Source organism: Phragmites australis, chromosome 4, assembly GCF_958298935.1.
Source record: "Phragmites australis chromosome 4, lpPhrAust1.1, whole genome shotgun sequence".
Taxonomy (NCBI): Eukaryota; Viridiplantae; Streptophyta; class Magnoliopsida; order Poales; family Poaceae; genus Phragmites; species Phragmites australis.
In genome coordinates, this window is record NC_084924.1 from 31,655,339 (window position 1) to 31,680,005 (window position 24,667).

The window sequence follows — 24,667 nt, forward strand, 5'->3', positions numbered from 1 at the left end:
TAGAAAAGCTAATAATAATTTAATTACCTAATAAAGTTAGGTCAGTATTGGAGTTCTCCCATAATTTTCCTTAAGAGGAAAAAAGGAAATGGAGAAATCATTAATTAGTGAAACATGGTTAAAACAGCGCTGGTGTATGATACAGATTAATACATTTGATTTTCGAAAGGAGGGGCCAAAAATCAAAGGTGAGACTCTTCACTAGTAAATCTGCAGAGACCAGAGAAAGCAGCTTTTCGGATAAGAAGGTGAATATCCCCAACAAACACTTCCTCATCCAACATTGCAATGTGAGACCAAATCTGCAGACAACATCGATCGTTTTTCAAGCCAATGAAATAATGTGCTGAAGTAACCTTTTTATAAAAGCAAGAACTATTTTCAGAATGCAACATGTGATATTCGGTTCTAGTACACCTTAGCCTGGCCATTACCACTTTGCTTGGAGATATAATAAATCGGTGCTTACAAGTTACTCTGGGGCAGTTTCCAAATGCTGGACAAATCCAGTTGGTCCAACTCTTTTTAAAAGAACTTGGTCCAACAGGATATCCATATAAAGTATCACAAACTTCCAAAAATGGGATAGAAATACTAACCTCAGTTGCATATTGGCGGGAAAATGACTTGAGATAACCCAGTGTACAAAGACACCATTGCTCAAGCTCTCCAACATTATAGCCATTTGTGTTTTGCCCATTTGATTCACTGTGAAAAATACAAAACAAGTTAGCTGTCCAGAAATAGAGAATGGCAAATATAGCTCCTAGAACCGGTCTAGTCTTTATATAACTGGGTGATTAATACCGGTTCCTGGCATATTATTGCATGTGATCAACATGCCAGATGCAAAATACACTGTTGTAACACTCCAGGTCAGCACGTATCAATTCATCTGGGAACCAGCTCATTTTAACTGGTCTCCAGATCTCTACTGAACATCTGAATTTTGCCCATTATTTGAAAGAACGTTCTAAAAAGTGCTAATGTGCAAGACAGCAAAGGGTAACACACATAGTGATGCAAGTTTCATTTTTTTGGGTCCACCCAAAACCCTTTGAACTAAAAATGCACTTCCACCTAATTGCTGATTCATTTTTTCCCTTAGATTTAGAGGCCAAACGAACTAGAGTGGTGACCCACTTGCATCCCATAGTAACACAGATGAACACCACCGGACTTAAGGAAAATATCCATACCAAGCCCCAACTCAAAATGAACCTTCCACCAGGAAAAAAAATAAACAAGGGCCTAAAGTGGTAAATCTTTAATAGCCCGTTTTACCCCTAATATGCGACTCCAAACAGTACAAGCAGTTATGCTGATAACAGTGATGACACAAACTGAATATTAGACTAACCTATCATCTGCTCCATTTTCGTTGTCAATCTCCATTGTTGCTGTTTCAGGATCGCAGGCCACAAATTTTACATTCAGATCTCCAGCGCGTAGATTAGGAATCTCTCCATCAGAAGAAACAGGTGGCAAACGTTCAGTGAGCACGTCAACAAAGCTCTTAAATAGTAACTTAAGCAATTCCTGTCAAACCAAATGGTCAAATTACAGTAAGTCGGTGAAAGGATAATGAACTCTATGATAGCAAAGCATAACACAAAATATTGAAAGATTATGCAATATTTATACCAATAGATACGTGCACATGGGTGCATACACGGAGCGAGAAATCAAATAATAAAGATAATAACAAAAGCACATAATGCACATATTTATACCAATAGATATGTGCACATGGGTGCATACACAGAGCAAGAAATCAAATAACAATAAAGATAATAACAAAAGCACATAATGCACCTTGCTTTCTTCTAGACCCCGAGCAAGGAGGGCTCCCTTTGCTTCTAAAGATTCTTCAGTGGTTATTTCCTCTTGTTTTGCATTGTCAGCGTATACTTGGAGACGCCTTAGCCTACCTGGTCTTTCGGCTGGAGCAGGCTGCCCCTCTGCAATCTCAAGTAATGATTTAGCCTCCTCCAACTCTTTTATGGCTTTTGCACTGACCTCTTTAGCAACTTGAAGACCTTTCTTGAGTGACTGAATTTCCTTCCGGAGGTCATTGATCCGATTATATGTTTTACTAACAGCATTTCTAAGAATCTGGATGGAAAAACATTTTAATCAGATATATTCAAATAACACATGAAGAGCTTAGTTGAAACAGATGAATTGTGGGGAAAGAATGCAGAGAGGATGGTTATTATAACAAACATGCATCCACACAAAACAGAAACCACATTGTATGTACAATCACTTTTACAATTATAACGAGAAAGTTTTGATCTCTTCACTTCGAATATAGTTCTGATTTGGTTGCTATTTATACTACTTTTATAATACAAAGATGCAAGGACAACGGATGTACCTCCCATGGGCGATCAGAAACATGAAATTGGTCAACATTGGCAGGAGAAAAAACCCATTTGACTATAGCCAAATTGGATATCAGGCGATAACCCATCATTCTATCAATAGCTATAGCAGTCATCTGGGTACTGTTCTTCCAATAAGCACTGACTTCATCCATCAACAGTAACTGCATTTCCTCATTTGGACATAGCTTAGAGATTATTTGACCATATCTCTCCAAAACAGTGATAAGATGGGTGAAACTTTTCGAGCCGATGTCAAGAAGTGTCTGACTAACAACACCGAGTGCAAACTCAGCACCATTTGTTGGAATTATATGTTCCTCCACCCATAAAATAATATCCCGTGTAGTCTTCTTTCCTCTAACCATGCCAACAAGTTCCTTAGATAGTCTATGGCCATCGGTGTTTTCATTGCTTTCATCGCTGTGGTATTTGAAGTTGGGCCCAGCTTTTGGGGGTAACAGTTCTTCCAATTCAGCGGCATCTTCGATACTCTGCAAAAGAGGTGATGCAAGATCCCTATTAAAACAAATGCAGTCCCATCAACAGAAACAAAGCTAGAAGTATGGAATGTCAACATAGTGCCAAAAGAAAACCCTCCTTATTTAAGAAGGAATGGCTAATGGAACAAGACTAACCTGCTTGATTTTTTCGAAGTAGGACAAGCGTACTTCCCTTTCCAATACTTCTTGGACAAAAACACGTTGTGGAGCCCATTTTGGAAGGCCCTTAACATAAGACCACTCCTGCCAAGGCCAAATGAATTGAAAATTTGACCTGTAGAAGTAGAGCAATATCATTACTTTTCGGTATCACAACAGAAATTGTTTGATAGAAAACCCAAAAATGTTACGTTCTGCAACCATTTGCCCAGAAAACTGTATTAACAAAGTATACGATGTTTCACTAATGATTAAAAGAAGCCATAGAGGCGAACATTATTAGGGATTCAGGTTTTGAACATCTTTAAGAAGAATGTACCAAGCAACAGACCACATGAAGCAAATATGAAGAGATCATATATTAGGCAAAAAATCAAATAACGATAAGTAATACAAAGCAGAAGTCCTGAATAACAAAACAAATCAAAATGATGATCAACTTACAAGTGATGTGAAAACCATAGGATAAGTCTGGTGCGGCACTCCGTGTCCATGCTACTAATTCTGTCAAAAAGAGCATGCACTGCTCCTACCACAACTGAAGGAAATGCACCTGGCAATGCCTGAAACAAATCTTTAGATAATCAGGCTTGTTTTCAATCAACCCTTGAAAGACGAAAAACTGCCACTAGGGATAAAACACATGGCGGTTATGACCGTACCATCATGGACCTGTAAGTTCCATAATGCCAAGAGCAAGAAGAGCTGCTTTCATACTGATTTTAATGAAATCTTGAAATAATACTTATAGACCAATAAACCAACACAATACTAAGAGAAATAGCAGACCAGGATAGGCCAGTGTAAAGAGGATTGAGGCAAATCACCACACAACCAAAGGGCTGGGGTGGCATTCTATTAGTAAGCCAAAAAGGCATAATTACAGGAGATTACAATCCTCAATTAGAGGAGCTATTCTAGGCTAGTATAATAGAAGGAAAGGAATAAAGAGGCTATTAATTCTAATACCCACCCGCAGTCGCAGCGGAAGGAGTCCGGACGCAAAGACTGGACCGAAACTCCTGGAATAGCTGAGTCGGAAGACCTTTAGTCATGATGTCCGCGAATTGGTGGGAGGAGGGCACATGCATGACACGGACCTCACCAAGAGTGACCTTTTCGCGAACAAAGTGAATGTCGATCTCGATGTGCTTCGTTCGCCGGTGTTGTACTGGATTGCTAGACATGTATATGGCGCTGATGTTGTCGCAGTACACCACGGTTGCTGAAACTGGGGCAACATGGAGTTCCTTAAGAAGATGTCGTAGCCAACAGCATTCAGCGACGGCATGAGCAACGGCGCGGTACTCGGCCTCTGCACTCGAGCGGGACACCGTAGTCTGGCATTTGGAGGACCAAGACACCAAGTTGTCGCCGAGATAAACGCAGTAGCCGGATGTGGAGCGCTGAGAATCCGGACAGCCGGCCCAGTCGACGTCGGAGTAGGCGGTGAGAGATGTCACCGGGGAGAGTCCGATGTGAAGATCAGCATTGAGAGTGCCCTTGACGTATCGCAAGATGCGTTTGATCAACGCGAGGTGAGGCTCCCGCGGATCATGCATAAATAAGCACACCTGTTGGACGGCATAAGCAAGGTCAGGACGGGTGAGTGTCAGGTACTGTAGAGCTCCTGCAAGACTCCTGTACTCCGAGGGATTAGCAACAGGAGCGCCGTCGAGGCCGGAGAGCTTGGCGTGGGTGTCAACTGGCGTGGCAGTGGGATGACACTCAGCCATGCCAGCTCGTCGGAGAAGATCGACGGCGTACTATCGCTGGGATAGAAATAGCCCGTCAGAGGTGCGCGTGACGGAGATGCCGAGGAAGAAGTGTAGTGGTCCGAGGTCCGTCATGACGAACTCCGAGCGAAGCTGACTGGTGAGGCGCTGGAGAAGTTCTGTAGAAGAAGTGGTGAGTACGATGTCGTCGACGTACAGTAGCAGATAAGCTATGTCAGTTCCCTGATGAAGGATGAACAAGGACGTGTCGGAGGAGGATGCGACGAAGCCGAGTCGACTAATGTAAGTTGCAAATCGCTGGTACCACGCCCGGGGAGCCTGCTTCAAACCATAGTGATTTTTGAAGAAGACACACATGGTCAGGATGAGCTGGATCCACGAAGCCGGGTGGCTGCTGGCAGTAAATTGTCTCGTCGAGGGAGCCATGGAGGAAGGCATTCTTGACGTCAAGTTGATGAATCGGCCAGGAGCGGGAGGTAGCAATGGATAGAACAGTACGAATGGTCGTTGGCTTGACCACTGGACTGAAGGTCTCGTCATAATCGATGCCGTGCTGCTGGGAGAAACCGCGGACTACCCATCGTGCTTTATAGCGAGCCAGTCTTCCGTCGGAGTGGAACTTGTGCTTGAAGATCCACTTGCCGGAGACAATGTTGGTGCCTGGCGGACGAGGGACGAGACGCCAGGTGTTGTTGTCCATGAGAGCATTCATCGCAGCACGCCAATTGGGATCGGCGAGCGCACTGCGATAGGTGGCTGGGACAGGAGACGCCGTGGTATGATGTGCTGTTAGTGAGAAGAACTCCAGGGAGGGGTTAGCGGTAGCCCGAGACCACGTCACCATCCGGTGGGGTTCTGATGGAGCCAAGACAGTTGTCGGTGGTGCTGAAGACATGGCAGCAGATGGTGGCGAGACCCCGGACGGAGGGGCGGCCGCACGTGGGCGTCTGGTGTATACCAGATGCACGGGCGGACGGAGTAGTGCAGCAGGGGCTCCAGCAGTGCCGGGGGGCATCGACGGCGAGGAAGACAGCAGCCGCTCGACACCGGATGGTGGAGCTGCCGCTGGAGGAACCTGCAAGGGTGCCATGGAAGCAGTGCGGAGCACCGGCACAGCGAGATCGTGGACTAGGAACTCCAATTCGGTCTCATTGGTAGGGGAATATCCCGGCAAATTATCACTGCTGGCAAACGGGAAGGAGCTCTCATCAAAAATGACATGACGAGAGATGATGACTCGGTTTGTGGCAAGGTTAAGGTAGCGGTACCCTTTGTGCTGGAGAGGGTAACCAAGGAACGCACATGCCGCTGAGCGAGGAGCTAGTTTGTGGGCAGCTGTGGCGGATAGATTAGGAAAACAAAGACATCCGAAAACGCGAAGGTGACTGTACTGAGGTGGTTTTTGGTGGAGAAGTGTGTGTGGAATGACGCCGCCAATGGCAGAGGAGGGGCATCGGTTGAGGAGATAGGTGGCAGTAGCTAGAGCCTCAGCCCAAAATCTAGGGGGCATATGAGCATGGAGGAGGAGCGTGCGAACCATATTGTTTATAGTGCGAATCATCCGCTTGGCCTTGCCGTTCTGCGGAGATGTGTGAGGACAGGAGAGGCGGAGAGTGATGCCCCGAGAAGCAAAAAAGGATATGTTGGTGTGGTTCACAAACTCGCGGCCATTGTCAGTCTGAACAGACTTGAGGAGAAGGCCGAACTGTGTGCTAGCATATGCAGCAAGGTCTACTATATGTTGGTGAACATCAGATTTCTTTTTAAGAGGGAATGTCCAGCAAAAATGAGTGAAATCATCAACGATAACTAAATAATATAGTGAACCAGAAATGCTAGCAACAGGGGAAGTCCACACATCACAATGAAGGAGTTCAAAGGGCGCAGAAGTGCGCGAGGTAGATGGAGCAAAAGGAAGACGAGCATGTTTGCCGAGTTGACAGGACTGGCAGAGCGAACGAGCTACGTTATTACAGGAAATAAGCGAATGTTTATTTAAAACATCTAGGGAGGTGATGCCAGGATGTCCAAGACGTTGGTGCCATAGTTGGGAGGAGATGGCGAGGTGGACGCTGGTGGTGGCAGGAGGTTTGTCATCACAGATGGTGTAGAGGTCGCCCTCACTATCGCAGCGAAGCATCACTTGTTGCGTCGAAGGATCCTTAACGAAAAAACCGAAGGCGTCAAACTCGATGGAACAGTGATTGTCACGAGTGAACTTTCTAACGGAAAGAAGGTTACGAACTATATGGGGAACAACAAGGACATCATTAAGGGAAAACTTAGTGGTGGATGTATGAAGAAAGGTGTGGCCGCTAGATGTGATGGGAAGGCGAGAACCATTGCCAACAGTGATAGCCGTGGTAGGGGGAGGGTGGGAGGACAGAAGAATACCATCATTGGACGCCATGTGAGAAGTGGCGCCACTGTCCATGATCCAGCCGCCATTCCCTTGGACAGCCATCTGGTTCAGCGCAGAGATGAGGCCCTGCTGGTCCCACGTCGGTGAAGGCTGAGCCGGTGCGAAAGCGGTGTGGGCCTGAGGTGGAGCACCGAGACCGGGAGAGGGTGACAGGCGCCACTGGCCGCCATGGGAAGCCCACGGACCAGCACCGGGAGGAGACCATGGGCTGAAGCAGAGCCATGGTCCGACAGGAGGTAGCGCGCGCCCGCCCTGGAGAGCATGGTGGGCGCCGCTGCTGTTCTGCTTGCCACGGCGGTTGCGCCCGCCGCGACGACCATCACGGTTGGTGTTGGAATGGGAGCCGGCTGAAGGTGTGGACGTCGTGGTGGAGCGGCAGCCGGACTGACCGCAAGCCGAGGGACCACTGGTGGCAAGAAGGGCCGTCTCGGTGGTGATCTTCACTTCATTGGCAAGCCGAGTCTCCTTGAGAGCAAGCAGAGAGCGTGCCCTGGCGAAGGAGGGAAACGGAGTTGAGTTGGCGATGTCATCAGCAGTGTTGGAGTAGCGCGGATTGAGACCACGCAGCAGGTTGAGGACGATTTGTGAGTCAGAGACGGGGTGGCCGACATCACGGAGGGCATCGGCGAGTGTCTTGACGCGCTGGCTGTATTCGGCAATGGACTGATCGCCTTGCAGCAGCGAATGGAATTGGCTGCTGAGGAAGACAGCGCGAGATTCCTTGTTGTCGCGGAAGAGCCCCTCGATCGCGACCCACAGATCACGCGCGGTCTCGTCGTCAGCCATCGCAGAATCAAGGATGTCGTCGGAAACGGAGCCATAGAGCCAGTTGAGGACGGCGGAGTCGGCGAGAACCCAAGCGGGTTCGTCCGGGTGCGCCAGGTCGGAGCCGTCGATGTGAGAGGAGGCCGAACTTGGCGCACATGGTCCGGAAGAATTTGGACCAGCGCGAGTAGTTCGCCGTCGTCATGTCGAGGGTGGTCGGGACGTGAGCCTTGACGACGACCGTGCAATAGGGGTTAAGGATGATGGGCTGCGCAGTTTGTGCGCCGGAGATGCTGCCGCCAGAGGCAGCGGCGGCGTCATCAGTTGCGGTGGCGGCTGCGGAAGCAGCGGCAGCGGCGGTGGCTGCCGCAGTGGCGGCGGCATTCGGGTCATTTGTGACCAAGGCCGACATGGCAGGCGGTGGGGGGGGGGAGGCGGAACACCGGCTGGAAAACAGGGGATGAGCAACGGAATGGGGCTCAAGAAGGAAGAAGAGAAACTGATACCATGTAAAGAGGATTGAGGCAAATCACCACACAACCGAAGGGTTGGGGTGGCATTCTATTAGTAGGCCAAAAAGGCATAATTACAGGAGATTACAATCCTCAATTAGAGGAGCTATTCTAGGCTAGTATAATAGAAGGAAAGGAATAAAGAGGCTATTAATTCTAATAGCCAGAAACGAGAAACCAGCAGGTTACCAGAAACCAATATAGCTCCCATAAATTTTGAAAATTTCTAATTTCTGATCCTTGACTGCTACTAGCAAATATTTACAAGACAACACATCCAATGAATGCTGCCTCTCTTCTAGTTGCACATAGGTGTTCACAATAATTAGTATCAGTGTGTTGTTCACAAGAGAACTCACACTGAGGCAAGATATCAGTATATCACAGAATAAAAACAATGAATCTGAAAAGGATGGCATGAGTAATACACATCATGTGTTGTTCCAATAGCTTCCCAATTCATACAAACCTCATGAGAATTTGAATAGAACATTAATTTGCTTTGCAACCATAGAAAAGTCAAAAGTCCAACCACTTCATGCCTTTGTGGTAGCCTATTCCATCAAACCATGCTTGCATATAGGTAAACAAGAGGAAACTTGCATGGTAATATCACCAAGATTTGACAAATGTTGCAAAAAGCTTGCCAAATGTGATTTATTAAGATTGATGTGTGTTATATACTTGCATCCCATAATGGATTCAGCTGTACATTGACTTTGACTGTAACACAGAAACAAACATAACAGTATTCATCAAGTCTTAAAGCGTGAAACTACCTTGCAAAGGTCAATGATAATTAATGTATAGTAAATTGGCTTGAAAGGTGGATTCGGCAACAATAGTAGCTGCAAAAAAATCAAATAAAACAATGTAATCATAAAGAAAAAAATGTTCCACAGCTATGCTCGCTACGACAGGAAAAGGTGAACCTCAAAGTGCAACACAGTATGGACAAATTTTGCAGCATGTATCCTAGACTCCTAGACATACCTCATAAGACAGACTATGATTAGTGCTTCTAAAATCCATTCATTTCGTGGCAATTAAGGTTTCTAAATCAAAACAGGTAATCCAAGTTGAACCAGGTTGGAAAGTGGCCTGGTACAACCTATTTTTCACAGTAGTGACTTCTCCTCACAAAGTACAAACTACTTCAAGATCAGCTGAAATCAGTAGACTGGTAGACTCAGACAATCATTAGACTAATTCCTCCAGTCTAAAACAGATGACATTTTAGGAGGATGGTTTTGGCTTGTGCATATATGTTGATTTGGGTTGTTAAAGCAACAATTTTGCACCAAATACCCCTATTAACTGCTCATTGGAAGTACTGTTACAAAGATAGATATACATCAATAGGGACAAACTATGCCAAAAAATAGTGTTAACTCCTTTATTGTTCTGTGTGCATTACAAGTAATTCAAACCAAGTAGAACTAAACAATACAGTTCACGTAAAACGAAGGCAGGTACATGGAAACTGATATTAACAATAAACCCCCAATACCCAATAAGTCAATATTAAAAATAAGAAAGCAATACCTGTGAAAATATGGTTTCAGCCATCAGGTATTCATAGCGAAAAGACACAGGCAGGCTGACTAGATAAAACGCACATTCTTTCCGACTATCTTTCAAAGAAAAATATAACCAAGATGGAATCAGTAAGCAAGCTGAAATTATATGATTCATAGGCGATCATGAACACAAAGTTCAATTAACGTTCCTGTGATTCCATATTAAATACAGGTTAATCAAATTATTTGCATTAAAGACTACTTCTGTTCTCTTTAGATATAGCCATAAGCAAAGTTCAACCGTAGAAAAACTGCCCTGAAAATGAACAAATAGTATACCGCACTGCAAATATCGAATAATCCCTGTGTCACTAATTATAGGACGTTGTGGGATTCACGTGGTAAAACTTTTGGACTATAAACATTTGTACATCCAAAATTATATAGATTGACCATATGAAAATAATGTCATTACATTGGCCTCGGAACATGCTTTCATAATAAAAAAAAATTTACTTGTGCATGACAACAAAAAATAAAACCTGGTCAGAGTCTTCCATTTGGGATTGGAAAATCAAGACTCAAGAACGACCTATATTCAGTGACAAAGGGAGTATGATCCAAATCCTGGCATGGTCAGCACTCAGCACAAAAAGAAACTGCGTAGCAAGCAATGCAGGCCCTCTACAGCTTTTTTTTCTCGAACACGCAGAAGAATTGCGTATCATTATATTAAAGAAGAAGGGTAGAAACCCGAGAACACCCACACACACTCACACCATAGGCCCTCTACAGCTTACTCTGAGGGCAGTGAGTTACACTCACGGGGTAAAACTTATTTACTTAAATAATTCAATCAATGGATAGAAGCAAGGGGATACTATAACCAGCTTTAATAAAGGGAGAAAATGAAGTACTCAATATTGAAACCACGAAGACATTTACATAGAGGCTGACAAGCAAACATAATAACTAGTCGGTATCAGACATGTCTTCCATGAATACGCTTAACAAGCAGAGATGTGATATCCTTCGAAATCACAAGTCGTTCAAAGGTATAGAGGTACTAACAATACTGTGACAATCAAGTTTAAATTCAGAAAAAATACAAGTTATACGAACTGACCATCCATTGAAGAAATGCAGCACATCCAATACACATTCTTCAACAACAAAACGATCTACAGGTTGCATGTTCTGTGAACCAACAATAGCTGATTAGATGTGCAAAACACAGTACAGTCGTCGTATGGATATGTATAGTTACAGTATCCTATTGGTACAATATACCTACGAGTGAATAATATCAAGATAGAAATCAAAAGAAGTTTTGGTTTCATTGATGTACAACTGAAGCCAATATGCATATAGATCGGTTTCTAGTGGAACTTCACCCAGCACATAGTGCCCTTTCATGTCCAGGACACAGAACTTGTGCACAAACATGAAGGCGCAGAAATACAATTGCAAAATGTACAATTTCCACAGTATTTACTGAACTGCCTGGGATGAAGAAGCAAATTAAATTACCTTATACAATATTACGATAATATGTATCAAGAAAGAACAGTTTTATCAGGCCACATGTTAAACGTTATGATATATTAACTCATTACAAGATGGACTTTATTTTACTTCACAAAGTGGACTTCATTTACTTCATATTTGGCAGTAGTTTCAGAAACCAAAGGAAATGATAGGGGTATTTTGTATCACTTAAACTAGAATGTGTCTTCAACTTCTAACTTAGTATCGAATGCAGGGCAAACTAGTAGCAGTACATCGGACAAGCACAAAGCCATTGTAAGCCATCTGACAACCAATGGAAGAAGCAGCTCGGAGCAAATATCACAAAATATATGCTCTTTAGAGGATATAATCAACTGAGTTTGCAATGTAAAAAACAAAACAACTAGTAGGAAATTCAATTTAGTTTTAGATTGCATATAGAAAACATAGCGATCAAAGCACACAAAGTGTTTGTAAATCGTAAATTTGCAAACTACCTCGGCTTTATTTGTTGGAAAGATATGGAGTCTACGAAGTCTTTGAGGATACTTCAAATCTGCTTCATGTTTCTCCTGCCCTTTTAATATGTCAGAAGATGACTGCGAGAGAGTAAGTGGAGGACAACTAATCGGGGAAAGACGATGAGATTTTCCAGACACCAACTGAGCTTCAAACGACAAGTGGGGTTTTGGAACTGCCAAGGAAGTAATTAGATTTCCATTCCGTAGTCATAATAAGAATGCAAAGATTTTGGATCAAATGCGACTTAATTTGACAAAACAATAGGTATTTCAAGATTCAACCATTGTGTATGTAAGGGGTTATTAACAGTTGAAATGGATTCTGAAATAACTACTAAATAACAGTTCGTAGTTCAAACAATATAAAATGTCACTGAAACAGAGTCAGGGAAATACAATTATCAGTAAGAAATTGTAAAGGTTGTCTTGCATACCACTTTTAACTTTCCATCCATTGCGGGAAAGAACTTGAATGCGCTCCCATAGGTCTTCCATGAAATCCTGCAAGTACTAGCTTTTATTACAGAATCGAGAAATAAACAAGTGTCATGATCATGTATTAAGAAGATTAGCAGTACCTTTTTGTTGGGAGAGTGGCCTTCATCCGTCTCAAAGACTGAGAAAGCAATATCATCAAAATGCCTTCTGATGCTTATGTAAGACTGTATACCAACCAAAACTCTCTCAAACTCATCTGGAACTTGCTGCATGGTACAGTTCATATGCGTGTGTTATCATCAAGTCCCCATCTGCTAAATATTCTAGTAAAAAAAATACATAGGAGCGCAACACTTCATCCATTAGAGGGAAATTTTGGTGGGCATCAACTCCCATTTAGTCAAAAGTGCATAACGCGCATGATATACTGTTCCAAAAATCCCAAATCCAGGGGGGGGGGGGGGGATTCAATGGATGGCATACATGTAATGCTAAAAAAATGCAAAACTTCAAGGTCAATCTCACCATACTTTCAAAATCTTGCACATGTGCATACTACATTCATTTTTTTTCTGGGTAGATTTATGGAACAGTGCCAAACTGTACTTTTGACTTCCGATTTTCTTCTTCATTTTTTTGTGTGAGGGAGGATGGCTTAACACAAATGCAATATACTATACAACTGCATAACCCAGAACGAAGTATGACAGTGGCTCAATTACTTATATTAGGCACCAAATTTGATGTTGGCTCAGCTACGCACTGAATTGCAGTAGTTAAACAAAGTTACCTCAAACAATTCTGGACCACCCCATGGAAGGGAGGCCAAAATACAATAAACATAAAAGTCTGCATGTGGTTGCCACGATGGATTTCCAGTCTCCTCATCTAATATTGTTGCAGCAGATGATAATAGAGTCTCAAACGTCTCAATGATAGAATCGGGAACAACAACTTTGCTGCACATCTACATAGCAAATTAAAGATCCACAGTTAAGATAAAAAAGTAAACGAACAACAGAAATACAATATGCTTGGCCATGATATATGCATATGGTGCTCAATATAAGAAAACATTTCTACCGTGCCATAAAAAGATCAGAAAGAATCCCTCTGTTATTTCGGAGAGAGGGTGTCAAAGCATTCACTATTTTCCAAACTTGATATAAACTCAAACAAGAGTACCGATAGTAGATATCAAACCTAATGTAAAGATAGAATTATCCTAAACAATCGGCTGACCAGATTCATATTTTAGGACCATATATCAAACAATGACTAGTCATACATAACATGATGACTGATAAACCGTACATATCTAATAAATAAATAGATAAAACTTATTTCTGGAGCAGGAGCTAAAGGGCTTCCACTTCTGGAATGCAGAAGCTAAAGAGGCAAAGATACATGAAATAGCGCCTAAGATAAATAAAGCCCTTTTAAGTACTTCTTCCACAGACATCCACATCCCCCGGTATGGAAAAAAATAATAATTTCAGATATTGACACCAACTCCAAAAGATAACTTTGATCAACAATTTCTGCTGTAGTATGTTAAGAAAACTAATGAAAATTATAATATTGAGACAGCAGTTTCCGAGGCAATACTACTCTTATCATTTTCATATGACCGGTCTAAATGCCTGTAAGATAATCTTTGTAGTTAAAATATGTTGACTGTGCACCATTCTAAAACAACATTAACTTCTGACTGGAGGGAGTATAGTGTACTTTAGCTTTAGAACTATTCATGAAGTTGTACTGTGCAACTGAGCAGTTTTTTCAGCTTATTCATTTGCTCCCCAAGTTAGCTGAGTATCAAGAAGTCTAGTAACAATTCACAGCCTTCAGCATAATTCAAAGGTATATAGACTAAACTATTCGTGCAGACTCATTGTCAATTCGAAACAAGACAGCATGCAGACTGTAAAACAACAAGCAACACGAGTTAGGACATACAGGAAAGAAGCCATTAAGGAGATTAAGACAACAAAATAAAACAAAGCAGACCAGCTGTATTACTTACCAGACCACTGAGAAATCGTAGCAATATCCTGATTCTATCACGATTTTCATTATGCAAGGCATCCTGCAATGAAGACATCAATCGCTCTTATAGCTAGGATGATCTTAAAAGGAGGAACCAAAGAGTGGTTTTCAAATCATTAACTGACATAGTATCCAGTTTATGCACAAATAGCATATACAGTAACACTAATTGCTGAAATATTTTATAGAGAAACTGTATTTGGTCGAACAAGAGGGAGAAAAGGTTAATAGATACTGTTCTGTTAAGTAGTGCAGAAATAAGGGTACATACCTGTAAGTTGGTCTGTGTGGCATCTACAATATCCTTGGCGAAGTCTTCATTTTCTAAGTTTATCAAACCAATCTGACATTAAAAAAAACAAAGTTGACAATCACAAAGAGTTAGCTTGATTTGATAAGAACCATGTGGTTACATCCTGTCCTTACAACAAATCACCTATGCATAATAAAATAAACTCTAATGTTACTGGTGTAAGATATTGATATTATTATGCCGAAAAGTGTTGTGAAAACACATCACCATAGACTACGGACAAGCTTGGTTAGGGAACAGAAAGCTTATAGATAAGAATATGGTTGGCAACAAATGTTCTTGTCATTTGGTCCAAGTTAACAAAATTAGCTACCTGGTCCTACCCTCATAAAAACATGCAATCAAAACTCAAGAGTTCAACACCACAACTGTCTGCACAGCAAAGACTTGAACACACTATAAACACTGTCAAGCCAATGTAACGAAACAGACCGAAATTATCACACAGAGGAGACTATGAGACGCACAATTAAATATCTATGCATGTAGATGCACATAGCATCTGGAACATTTGCTAGTTCCACAGTACATGTGAAATAGGTGGGAAGAGAATATGTTTGGCATTGGTTGCACTTAAAAATATATGTTTGGCATTGGCATTGCAAGCTCCAAAAAGGCGAGGAGATATCTAATAAAAAAATCATACAGAAGCAGCAGATAACAATGAAATCCATATGCATAAATGAAACAGCATAAGGTAAGTTACATCAATTTGTTTATGTGCAAGCACAATAAGACCTAGCTCAACAGCATATGAAGTTATGAACCGAAGCATAAGTGAACTTTGGTGTCCTCTCCCACAAAATTATGGATCTAATTGTATGCAGCGTCACTGTAACTAGTGACCCAAACACAATGTAGAGTGGAATAATTCCATAAACATAACTCCCAAACACTTATGAAAAAGGACAAAATGAGCATCTGGAATTCGTTTCAATAATGCCAGTATAAGTTGCTGTCCTTCATCTTCTGGACATAAAAAGGGAATTAAGCGCATAAACAAGTCAACATTATATTGAGAATATATAGTATTGCAATGTTCCACAGAAAATTTTGGCAAAAAGGCGGGATAATATAATGTAGCAAGATGCAGAGCTTTAGAGTAAATATTTGCATACCAAAACTCCAAAGAAAGGAATCTTGTGAGGCAATTGTTCGGCGCACTTAAGGAGAAACTGCACGGAAAAGAAAAATGTTTCAGTTCGCACATGAAGGTACTCCAGCCATACAATATTGGTGTACCTCCCAGGCTTCGAAAAAGTAAGCAAATGTGCAAGGTGCAGCATGTGAGATATATCCTCTTTGCATTAATTTTTCATTTCTGTACTGGCAGAAAAGAGTAGTCTAAACTCACTCAGTAGCAATGTTGTCAGGATCAAAATACAGATTGGTCTTACAATCCCACAAAGCTGACACAACACGGATCGCGTACTAGGATCGAGATCTTGTGGAATTGGATTCATTCTCCTTATATTATATTAATTTAAGCTTTGCTAGTCTAATATGTTTCCTTTTATCATTATATGAATTATATAAACTAAACACATATTACTTCTTATATTGAACTTTTAAATTATTTATTTTATACAAGTGAATTGAGTTTCAATGGACCAAAGTTGAACTAAATAACTATGTGTAGTTAGTTTAATTGAATTAATTTTAAAACATCATTCCTTCCATCATTATATGAATTATTTAAATTAAACACATATAACTTTTATATTGAACTTTAAATTGTTTATTTTATAAATTTGGATTGAGTTTCAATGGACCAAAGTTGAACAAATTAATTATGTGTGGTTAGTTTAATTCATAATTTAAAGCGCTTACAAATTCATAAAGTTTAATGAATAAATTGCACATTATACCAAGTATATTGACATCACCCAGAACACTATGTGTAAGCAATGCATTGATTCCATTGACATGACACAACCTCTTTTGCAGTTTTGTTTCATTTGGCACCAGGCTTAGGAACCGCTCAAACCAAAGTGGCTTGCTGACACAACGGGCCCTACAGGCGACACGCCGAGTTGCTGCAGTAGTAAAGGGCAATAATGGGGCTCGAAATGTGACAAAAAGGCTTATTCTATAGGCACGGATATGGAATGAAAATCGAAGCTCACTGACGTCGTGGATGTGGCAAAGGGCAGCAATGTGTCTCCCGGATGCATTTTTCACCTTATGCTTCATGTAAATCAAAGCTCATGATGTGGCTCGCAGATGTGGTCAAGAGCTTTTGCTACAATAGCAGCTCACAGATTAAGAGAGGGTCCAATCCTAAGCCAGGTTTAAAGTAAAACAGAATTCTAAAGGAGATGGTGCTACTTGAAAGTTTCCTGGGACCAGATGTTTTATGCAAAAGGGATAGATACCCCTGGTACAATGTGCAATCTACACAAGTCTAATTGAATACTTTAAGTTTTCTGCTTAAAAACATATATCTCAACAAAAACTTGTTACTATATATAAATATATGTATTTTTCAGAACCTCATAATCTTGATTCGTGATCCTACTATCTGTTACCTTGACTGGAATTGTGGAGAGGAGCACAATCATTCAATAGACTTGACATCAATATATAGAGTCGGTCCTCATGGGCCAATATGGGCCAGAATAATATGTTTCCATACCAGGATAATATATTACCATATATACTTAACACCCCCTCAAACTCAAGGTGGTATAGGAGGCTCGGAAACACTGAGTTTGAGTAGATGAAGCTGATGATGCGCTTGAGTTTATGTTTTGGTGAAGAAGTTTGCAACTTGCGACTCTGATGGCACATACTGAAGAGTAATGGTTTTCTGATGGCAATAAGATCGAGTAAAGGAAGCATCAACATCAATATGCTTTGTGAGTTCATGCTTCACAGGATCATTTGCAAGTTGTATAGCACCAGTATTATCACATAGAAGAGGTGCGGGTGCTTCACAAGATGCCAAAATCAGCCAACAACCAACGAAGCCATACAATCTCTGAACTGGTCGTGGCAAGAGCTCGTAGTTCTGCCTCTGTACTGGACTGTGATACAGCAACCTGTTTCTTAGACTTCCATGTAAGAGGAGAAGTACCAAGAAGAATACAATAACAAATAACAGAACGACGATCCATCAGATCACTCGCTCAAGTGGAGTACGAGTAAGCATAAAGCTAAAGCGTACTAGAATGGGCATAGAACAAGCATTGTGATGATGTCCCCCTCAACTAACGTAATACCCAAAGCAAATGACCAAAATACACAGAAGTAGGAGCACTCACAAACTGACTTAAAATATGAACTGCATGAGCAACATTAGAACTGGTGACAGTGAGATACATAAGGCTACCCACAATAAGACGATATCGAGAGGAGTCCTCAAGAGGTGTGCCATTAGTAGGACGAAGTTGTAAATGAAGCTCCATAGGTGTTAGTGACTGTCCGTTTATCAGTAATGCTAGAGCTAGCCATGAGAATGTATTTAGATTGAGAAAGATATAATCCCTTTTCGGAAGTCATAACTTCAATCCCCAAGAAGTAACTAATAGGGCATAAATCAGACATCTGAAATTGCTCACTGAGTTGCTTCTTCACATAAGCAACATGCTCAACATCATCTCCTGTAGTCAACATATCATCAACATAAAGGAGAAGCAAAGTACGCCCTTTTGGAGATAGGTGAATAAATAAGCAAGACCATGATTACTAAGAAAAAAAAAACCAGCAACCTGTATAACAAAAACAAACCACTCAAACCAAGCATGAGTAGCTTGTTTGAGGCCATATAAAGCACGACAAAGATGACAGACATATATTGAAGGAGCATCAACACCTAGGGGTGGCTGCATAAACTTCCTCATGCAGATCACCATGAAGGAAAGCATTCTTAACATCCATCTGAGAGATAGTCTAAGAACGAGTAGCAGCCACTGCATTCAAACTACGAACTGTGGTCATGTGAGCAACAGGAGCAAATGTCTCATCATAATCTCGACCCTTAGTCTGCTGAAAACCTCTGGCAACAAGACGAGCTTTGTATCGCTCAATAGAACCATTCGACTTTGTCTTAATCTTAAACACCCGCTTACATGTGATAGGCACTGCATGAGATGGTAATGGAATAAGATCCCAAGTTCTCGGACGATCAAGTACAGCTAGCTCCTCAGACATAGCAGACTGTCACTCAGGAATACCAGATGTCTCCTGATAAGTAGAGGGTTCCTCAAGTACAACTGCACTTACACAGGGAAACCCCAGCCTGTCAGGAGCCTCAATAGTAGCACGATCACATAGATTATAACAAGTAACAGTAGGCAACTCATCAACAACAGCAGGATCAGTAAAGACAGGAGCATCAGGACTAGCCAAAGAGGTGGAATTGGACAGGTGATTTGAAGGAACTGTAGTCCGACAAGTATAGACATGGATGATAGGCAGAATATATGGTGAAGGAGCTGAATCCAGAGCAGGAGTGAGTGGAGGAGCTAAAACCGAATCAAAGATGGATGGAGGCATCGGAGATGGAATAGGGGCATCATCACCAAATTAAGGAGGAGAAAGACATAGGAAAGAAGTGGACTCTGTGGGAGAGAATGAGGGCTAAGTCGAGGGATTATAGAAGGGGCGATCCTCAACAAAGGTCACATCACGAGAAATACGCATGTGACGAGAGGAATGGTCATAGCAACGATAACCCTTATGCTCAAGACTATATCCAAGAAAGACACACTCAACCGATTGGGCAGACAACTTAGCCCGCTCACGAGGTGCAAGCAAGACATAGCAAGTACATCCGAAAACCCGAAGATGATCATAGTTAGGAAGAGTACCAAAAAAAGCCTCACCAGGGTATTTTTCGACGAGCTTTGAAGACGGCTGTCGATTAATAAGATAAACAGCTGTAAAAACAGCTTCTCCCCAGAAATAAGAATGAACAAAAGATGCAATGAGTGCGCGGGCAGTCTCTATAAGATGGCGACGTTTGCGCTCAGCAACACCATTTTGAGCATGAGCCTTAAGGCATGAGAGCTGAGCAAGAGTGCCCTCAGAGGTGAGGAACTCACGAAAAACAGAAGAGAGAGATTCTCCTCTAGAGTCGAAGCGAAAGACTTTAATGGCAGTAGATGAGTGTGGACCATACGAGCAAAAGATTGATATATAGAACACAACTTGGAGCGATGTTTCATGAAATAAATCCAAGTATATCAAGAATGATCATCAATAAATATGACACAATAGGTATGACCACCTTTTGAAGCAAAAGGTGAAGGACCCCATACATCGGAATGAATAAGATCAAATGGTTTTGCTGAATGAGAAACACTACTGGAATATGGGAGTTAAAACTGTTTACCAAGCTTGCAACCCTTACAATGAAAAGTGGACTCAATGGACATATGACCTAAACGACCATGACGAACCAAAGTAGACAGACGCGATCCACATAAGTGACCAAGACAATGATGCCACTTGGCAAATGATGCAACGGATGACACACGAGCGGTGGAGCTGATGGAGGGAGGAAGACGCAAAGTGTCCAAAACGTAGAGGCCAGGAGACCCGCTACGGCGACGGCCAGTCCAAATCACACTCCCGCTTCAAAGATCCTGAATAAAACAAGATGAGGCGTCAAATCCAACAAAACGGCTTTGGTCAGTGGCTTGACCTACGGAGAGGAGATTCATGGATAATTGAGGTACAAAAGAAACATCAAGTACAAAAAAGCAATAAGTGGATAGTGCACCCTAATGAGTGATATGAAAATATCTGCCATCAGCTGTCTAAATAGATCCTCCTGTAGGGACTGGCTTGCAAGCAACTAGCTGAGAATTATCGGATGTGACATGAAAGGAAGCTCCTGAATCCAAAACCTAAGACTGAGAATCACTGTTATGAGTAGCAGCAACAGATATAGAACCTCAAGAAGGAGCTATACTACGAGCTCAAGCAGCATGACGGGCACGAAACTCAGCCAACTTCTCTAGATGACGAGAGAAGCAATTCTCTGAACGATGACCAGACTTCTTGCAATGCTCACAAGGAATACCCTCTGAGGAACTGCCTCTAACTGTGTTGGTCTTCTGAGAAGCTGCAAGTACACTATTAGGTAATGACACTAGAGCAGACGTGAGTGAACGAAGACGAATCTCTTCAGCAATCAAAGCAGATAATACATCAGCAATGGATGGAGTAGTGGGGTTGTTGAGCAACTGCATACGAATAGACTCAAAATCTAATCAGAGGTCGTGATAGAACTTCTCGATGAACTTGTTCTTCTGATCACAACAGCCTGAACACCCTCCAGTACACTGAGGGACCATGGAAAGCAATGGTCCCATCAAACGATCAAATGCAATGTAATACTCGTCTATGGAGAGATCATTCTGTTGGAAGCCATGAAGTCCTATCATGAGAGTATGCAAGAGGGCACCACAATTTTGAACATATCAACACTGCAAATAATCTCACATTTCCTTGACTGTCTTGTGATGCTCAAGACTCATGATCAAAGACTCGTTCATACTAGTGACAATGGCGCTCATAACTCTTCCGTCATCATTCTGCCAATGTTTGACTTCAAGAGAACCAAAACCATCTTTCGATTTATCAACAGGTGGAACATCAGTCAAGTGAGACGCTAGCGCATAACCTCTCAACACAGTTTTCACAGAAAAAGCCCACTCACGATAATTATGACCATCAAGCTTAATAGGGATAGCAATTGCACTTGGTTATGACATACGGGAAGCAAAACACCAATAGATGAACAGCAACAACACAGTAGCATATGAATAGTCCTGAATAGTCACGCAACAGTGACGAACAAAACAACAGTATTGAGCATTGTTGTGCCACTAAATACCTCCTCCACGGAGCAGCAGCAGCTAATCGATTCCTCCCGTCTCCGCAGAGACGCAGCAGAGGAGCTGGCAGATCCACCAAAAAAGCCTCTGCAACAGGCAAAGGGGGCGACGGGCTGAGGTGCAGCGAGTGGAAGGCCGACAGGCGTGCCTGTGAAGGAGAGGCAATGCACGGATCTGGGGCGACAGCACATGGAACTCGAAGCAGAGGACGATTGCACACGAAATCCGGGGCAACGGCGCGCGAAATCCAGGGCAGAGGGCCGACGAGGCGTCCCTGTGACGAATCCGAGGCGTCGGTGGCGTGCGGGATCGACCGGTCGACGCGAGGACGAGGACGGATCCAGGTTGCAGCTCAGAATCGCGCGGATTGGCGCGATGACGAGGGGATTGCGCGGATCGACGATGACGGAAGACAGCGACAAATGCACAGAGATGGACTGTGATGGCCACACGACGATGAGTAGCGACGGCCACACAGAGACGAGCGACGACAGTCGCAGAGGGAGACGGGCGACAACAACCGCACGAAGATGAGCAGCAGACGTAGAAAAATTGGATCTTGGATTAGACTAACCCTAACGCTAACCCTAATCCTTAAGCTGTTACCATGTTACCTTGACTAGAATTGTGGAGAGAATAGCACATGCATCCAATAGACTTGACGTCAATATATAGAGTCGGTCCTCATGAGCCAATATGGGCCAAAATAATATGTTACCATACCAGGATAATATGTTACCATATATACTTAACACTATCCAATCTTGTGAAGCAAAAAAGTTCTAACCTTGAATCACGATCCTAACAACCTTGATGTTAGTTGATTTAACAAATCCTAAATTCACTTAGCCAGTGGACTACATCCGGAAACACACCAGTTAGATATTCATTTTTTCTTCGTCAAACTACAGATTATAGATTATACTACAAAAAGGATCGCAAGATTAGAAAATAGGAACAACAATATGTGGACATGCAGGAGTACTGCATACTGACCTCAAATATGGCTTCTTTGGAGTGTTCATATTCTCGACATAGTACACCATAACAAGTTTCCTATGAAGCAATGTTTGATCAGAAGAAATGTGAAAGAAACATATATAACACATGAAATTATATTGTTATATTCAGACCACTGCCAAGAGTTGCAACAATTATATGATGGTGTAAATATGCAACAAAAACAAACATGGGAACAATGTTCTAGTTGTGTGCTGCGCAGAAATTCGATATACCCCTTCATTTTGCACCCTAGTTACATCATGTTAAATCTTTGGTATTGAAATCATTTAACTCAAACTGCATTTTGTAAACAAAAGTGACATCAGAAACTCCACCTGTTGCACTTATAAGTTAAAAGTAACACAATGGGATCGCATGGACACATAATTTAACATTCATTTTACCATATCGCTATCCACTACAGTCACAAATTCACTTACAAAAGATCCTATTCAACAGAAGCACGGTAATCAATTAACATGTAAAGCCGTGGCACAGATACAAACCATAAACTCCCTAAATAATCAAAACACAAATTAGCAATTCCAGAATACAGACTTCTGCATTTACAATTTTTTAAGTATGCATTGCATTGTGATAAGCAGTTTTGCAAAACTTTCAGGCCGGGAAGTTACTAGCTACTAGTTTGCATCCAGATTTATTCTCTGCACAGAACCATTCACATTAAAACGCACTTCTACATCTACATGATAAATCTAAGTAGATCAAATTACATACACCAAGTCCAACTAGGGAGAGCCACAATACTGAGGGTCCAAGGCTAAGCAAAAAAATTAGCATAACCAGCGGTAGGGTTTGGAAGTATAAGCAGACAATCAGGTAAAAGATCGTTGCAATTAGATTCTACACCCTACAGTGACACAATTGCTATCTGAGGGTGTGTTCCATTTGGAAGGTCAGGTGATGTGGCCTAGTTAGCTAAATTCAAAAAATGTCAAGCAAAGTTGCATATTCATTAATCATTATGTTGTGGCATGCGTTTGCAGATACCAGCAAAAGATGGATCTAGGAGGAATTTCTGCACAACGAAGTGCAAGAGGGATGGTTTCGTGGTCTGTCCATCCAGGAATAAAGTGGAAGGCATTCCAATGCGAAATTGATCTGCCTGTGCTTTTGCTCTGATACTCTCTATTTACCATTTAGTACAATGATACTAAAAATTTTAAGCTCGTTTTTTAACCAGCTCAAACCGCAGCGGTTCAATAGACACTAAAACCTAGGATCAGGCGCTAGTGCGAGTAACAGGAACCGAGAACTAGGGTTTTGAGCTCCCCGTCCACTCCGACCAAAAGCAGAGACGACCTAAGACGACGCAGCCCAAGCGAAAACCGGCACGTACCCAACCAATTCGGCATGCCGATGAACTAGGGTTAGGGGACCAACGGCGCGCCGGGGAAAAAACAGAGGGCGGGATGGGGGAGGGGCGCTCACGATATGCTCCTTGTGGTCGGCGGAGCCCCCGTACTCGGGGCACCTGTCGCCGATGCGCAGCAGCAGGGTCCTCCAGCCAGCGCTCATGGCGTCCGGGACGGCGAGGGCGGCGGCGAGGTGGGCGGGGTAAGAGGTGTCGGGTGCGCGAGAGGGACGCGGTCCGGGTCGAGGGTTTTGGTTTGGGGGCGCGGGATTTTGGTTTCGGACGCGGCTGCTGGCTTGGTGCGGCGCCAGTCTATATCTGTATTTCTTTACTAATATAAAGCACCAGTTTTGTCGTACGTCCTCCCATCCAATCCCACCATCCATCTAATCTAATAAAAAACCAAAAAAAATAGCAAACAAATCACGCAAAACTAAAAATCAACTAAAGCCTAACCGCCTTCCTTCCCTCAACCACCTGCCCCGGCCGCCCTCCTGCCTAGATCACCCCCACCCCGCCGCCTCTCGATTCCCAAACCCTTTGCCACCACCTGCCGCACCCGTTGCCGATGGAGAACTTGGCAAGCAGCGGCCTCCACGCCGCCTGCCCCG

At 42.6% G+C, this 24,667-nt stretch overlaps 1 protein-coding gene across 1 annotated transcript; it reads right to left on the reverse strand.

Moving 5' to 3' along the window:
• Positions 1-24,350, reverse strand: LOC133916114 (nuclear cap-binding protein subunit 1-like). Its single transcript, XM_062359632.1, has 19 exons — positions 24,134-24,350; positions 22,676-22,735; positions 15,953-16,009; positions 14,793-14,864; positions 14,499-14,561; positions 13,263-13,439; positions 12,613-12,738; positions 12,469-12,535; positions 12,011-12,207; positions 11,131-11,201; positions 10,030-10,114; positions 9,264-9,332; positions 3,494-3,612; positions 3,026-3,164; positions 2,381-2,881; positions 1,816-2,115; positions 1,361-1,539; positions 600-708; positions 1-302 (listed from the first exon to the last, which is right to left on the reverse strand). Exons 1-19 carry the CDS (start codon positions 24,218-24,220, stop codon positions 183-185), a joined length of 2,598 nt encoding a protein of 865 aa, XP_062215616.1. The 5' UTR covers positions 24,221-24,350; the 3' UTR covers positions 1-182.
• Between the last annotated feature and the right edge of the window lie 317 nt (positions 24,351-24,667).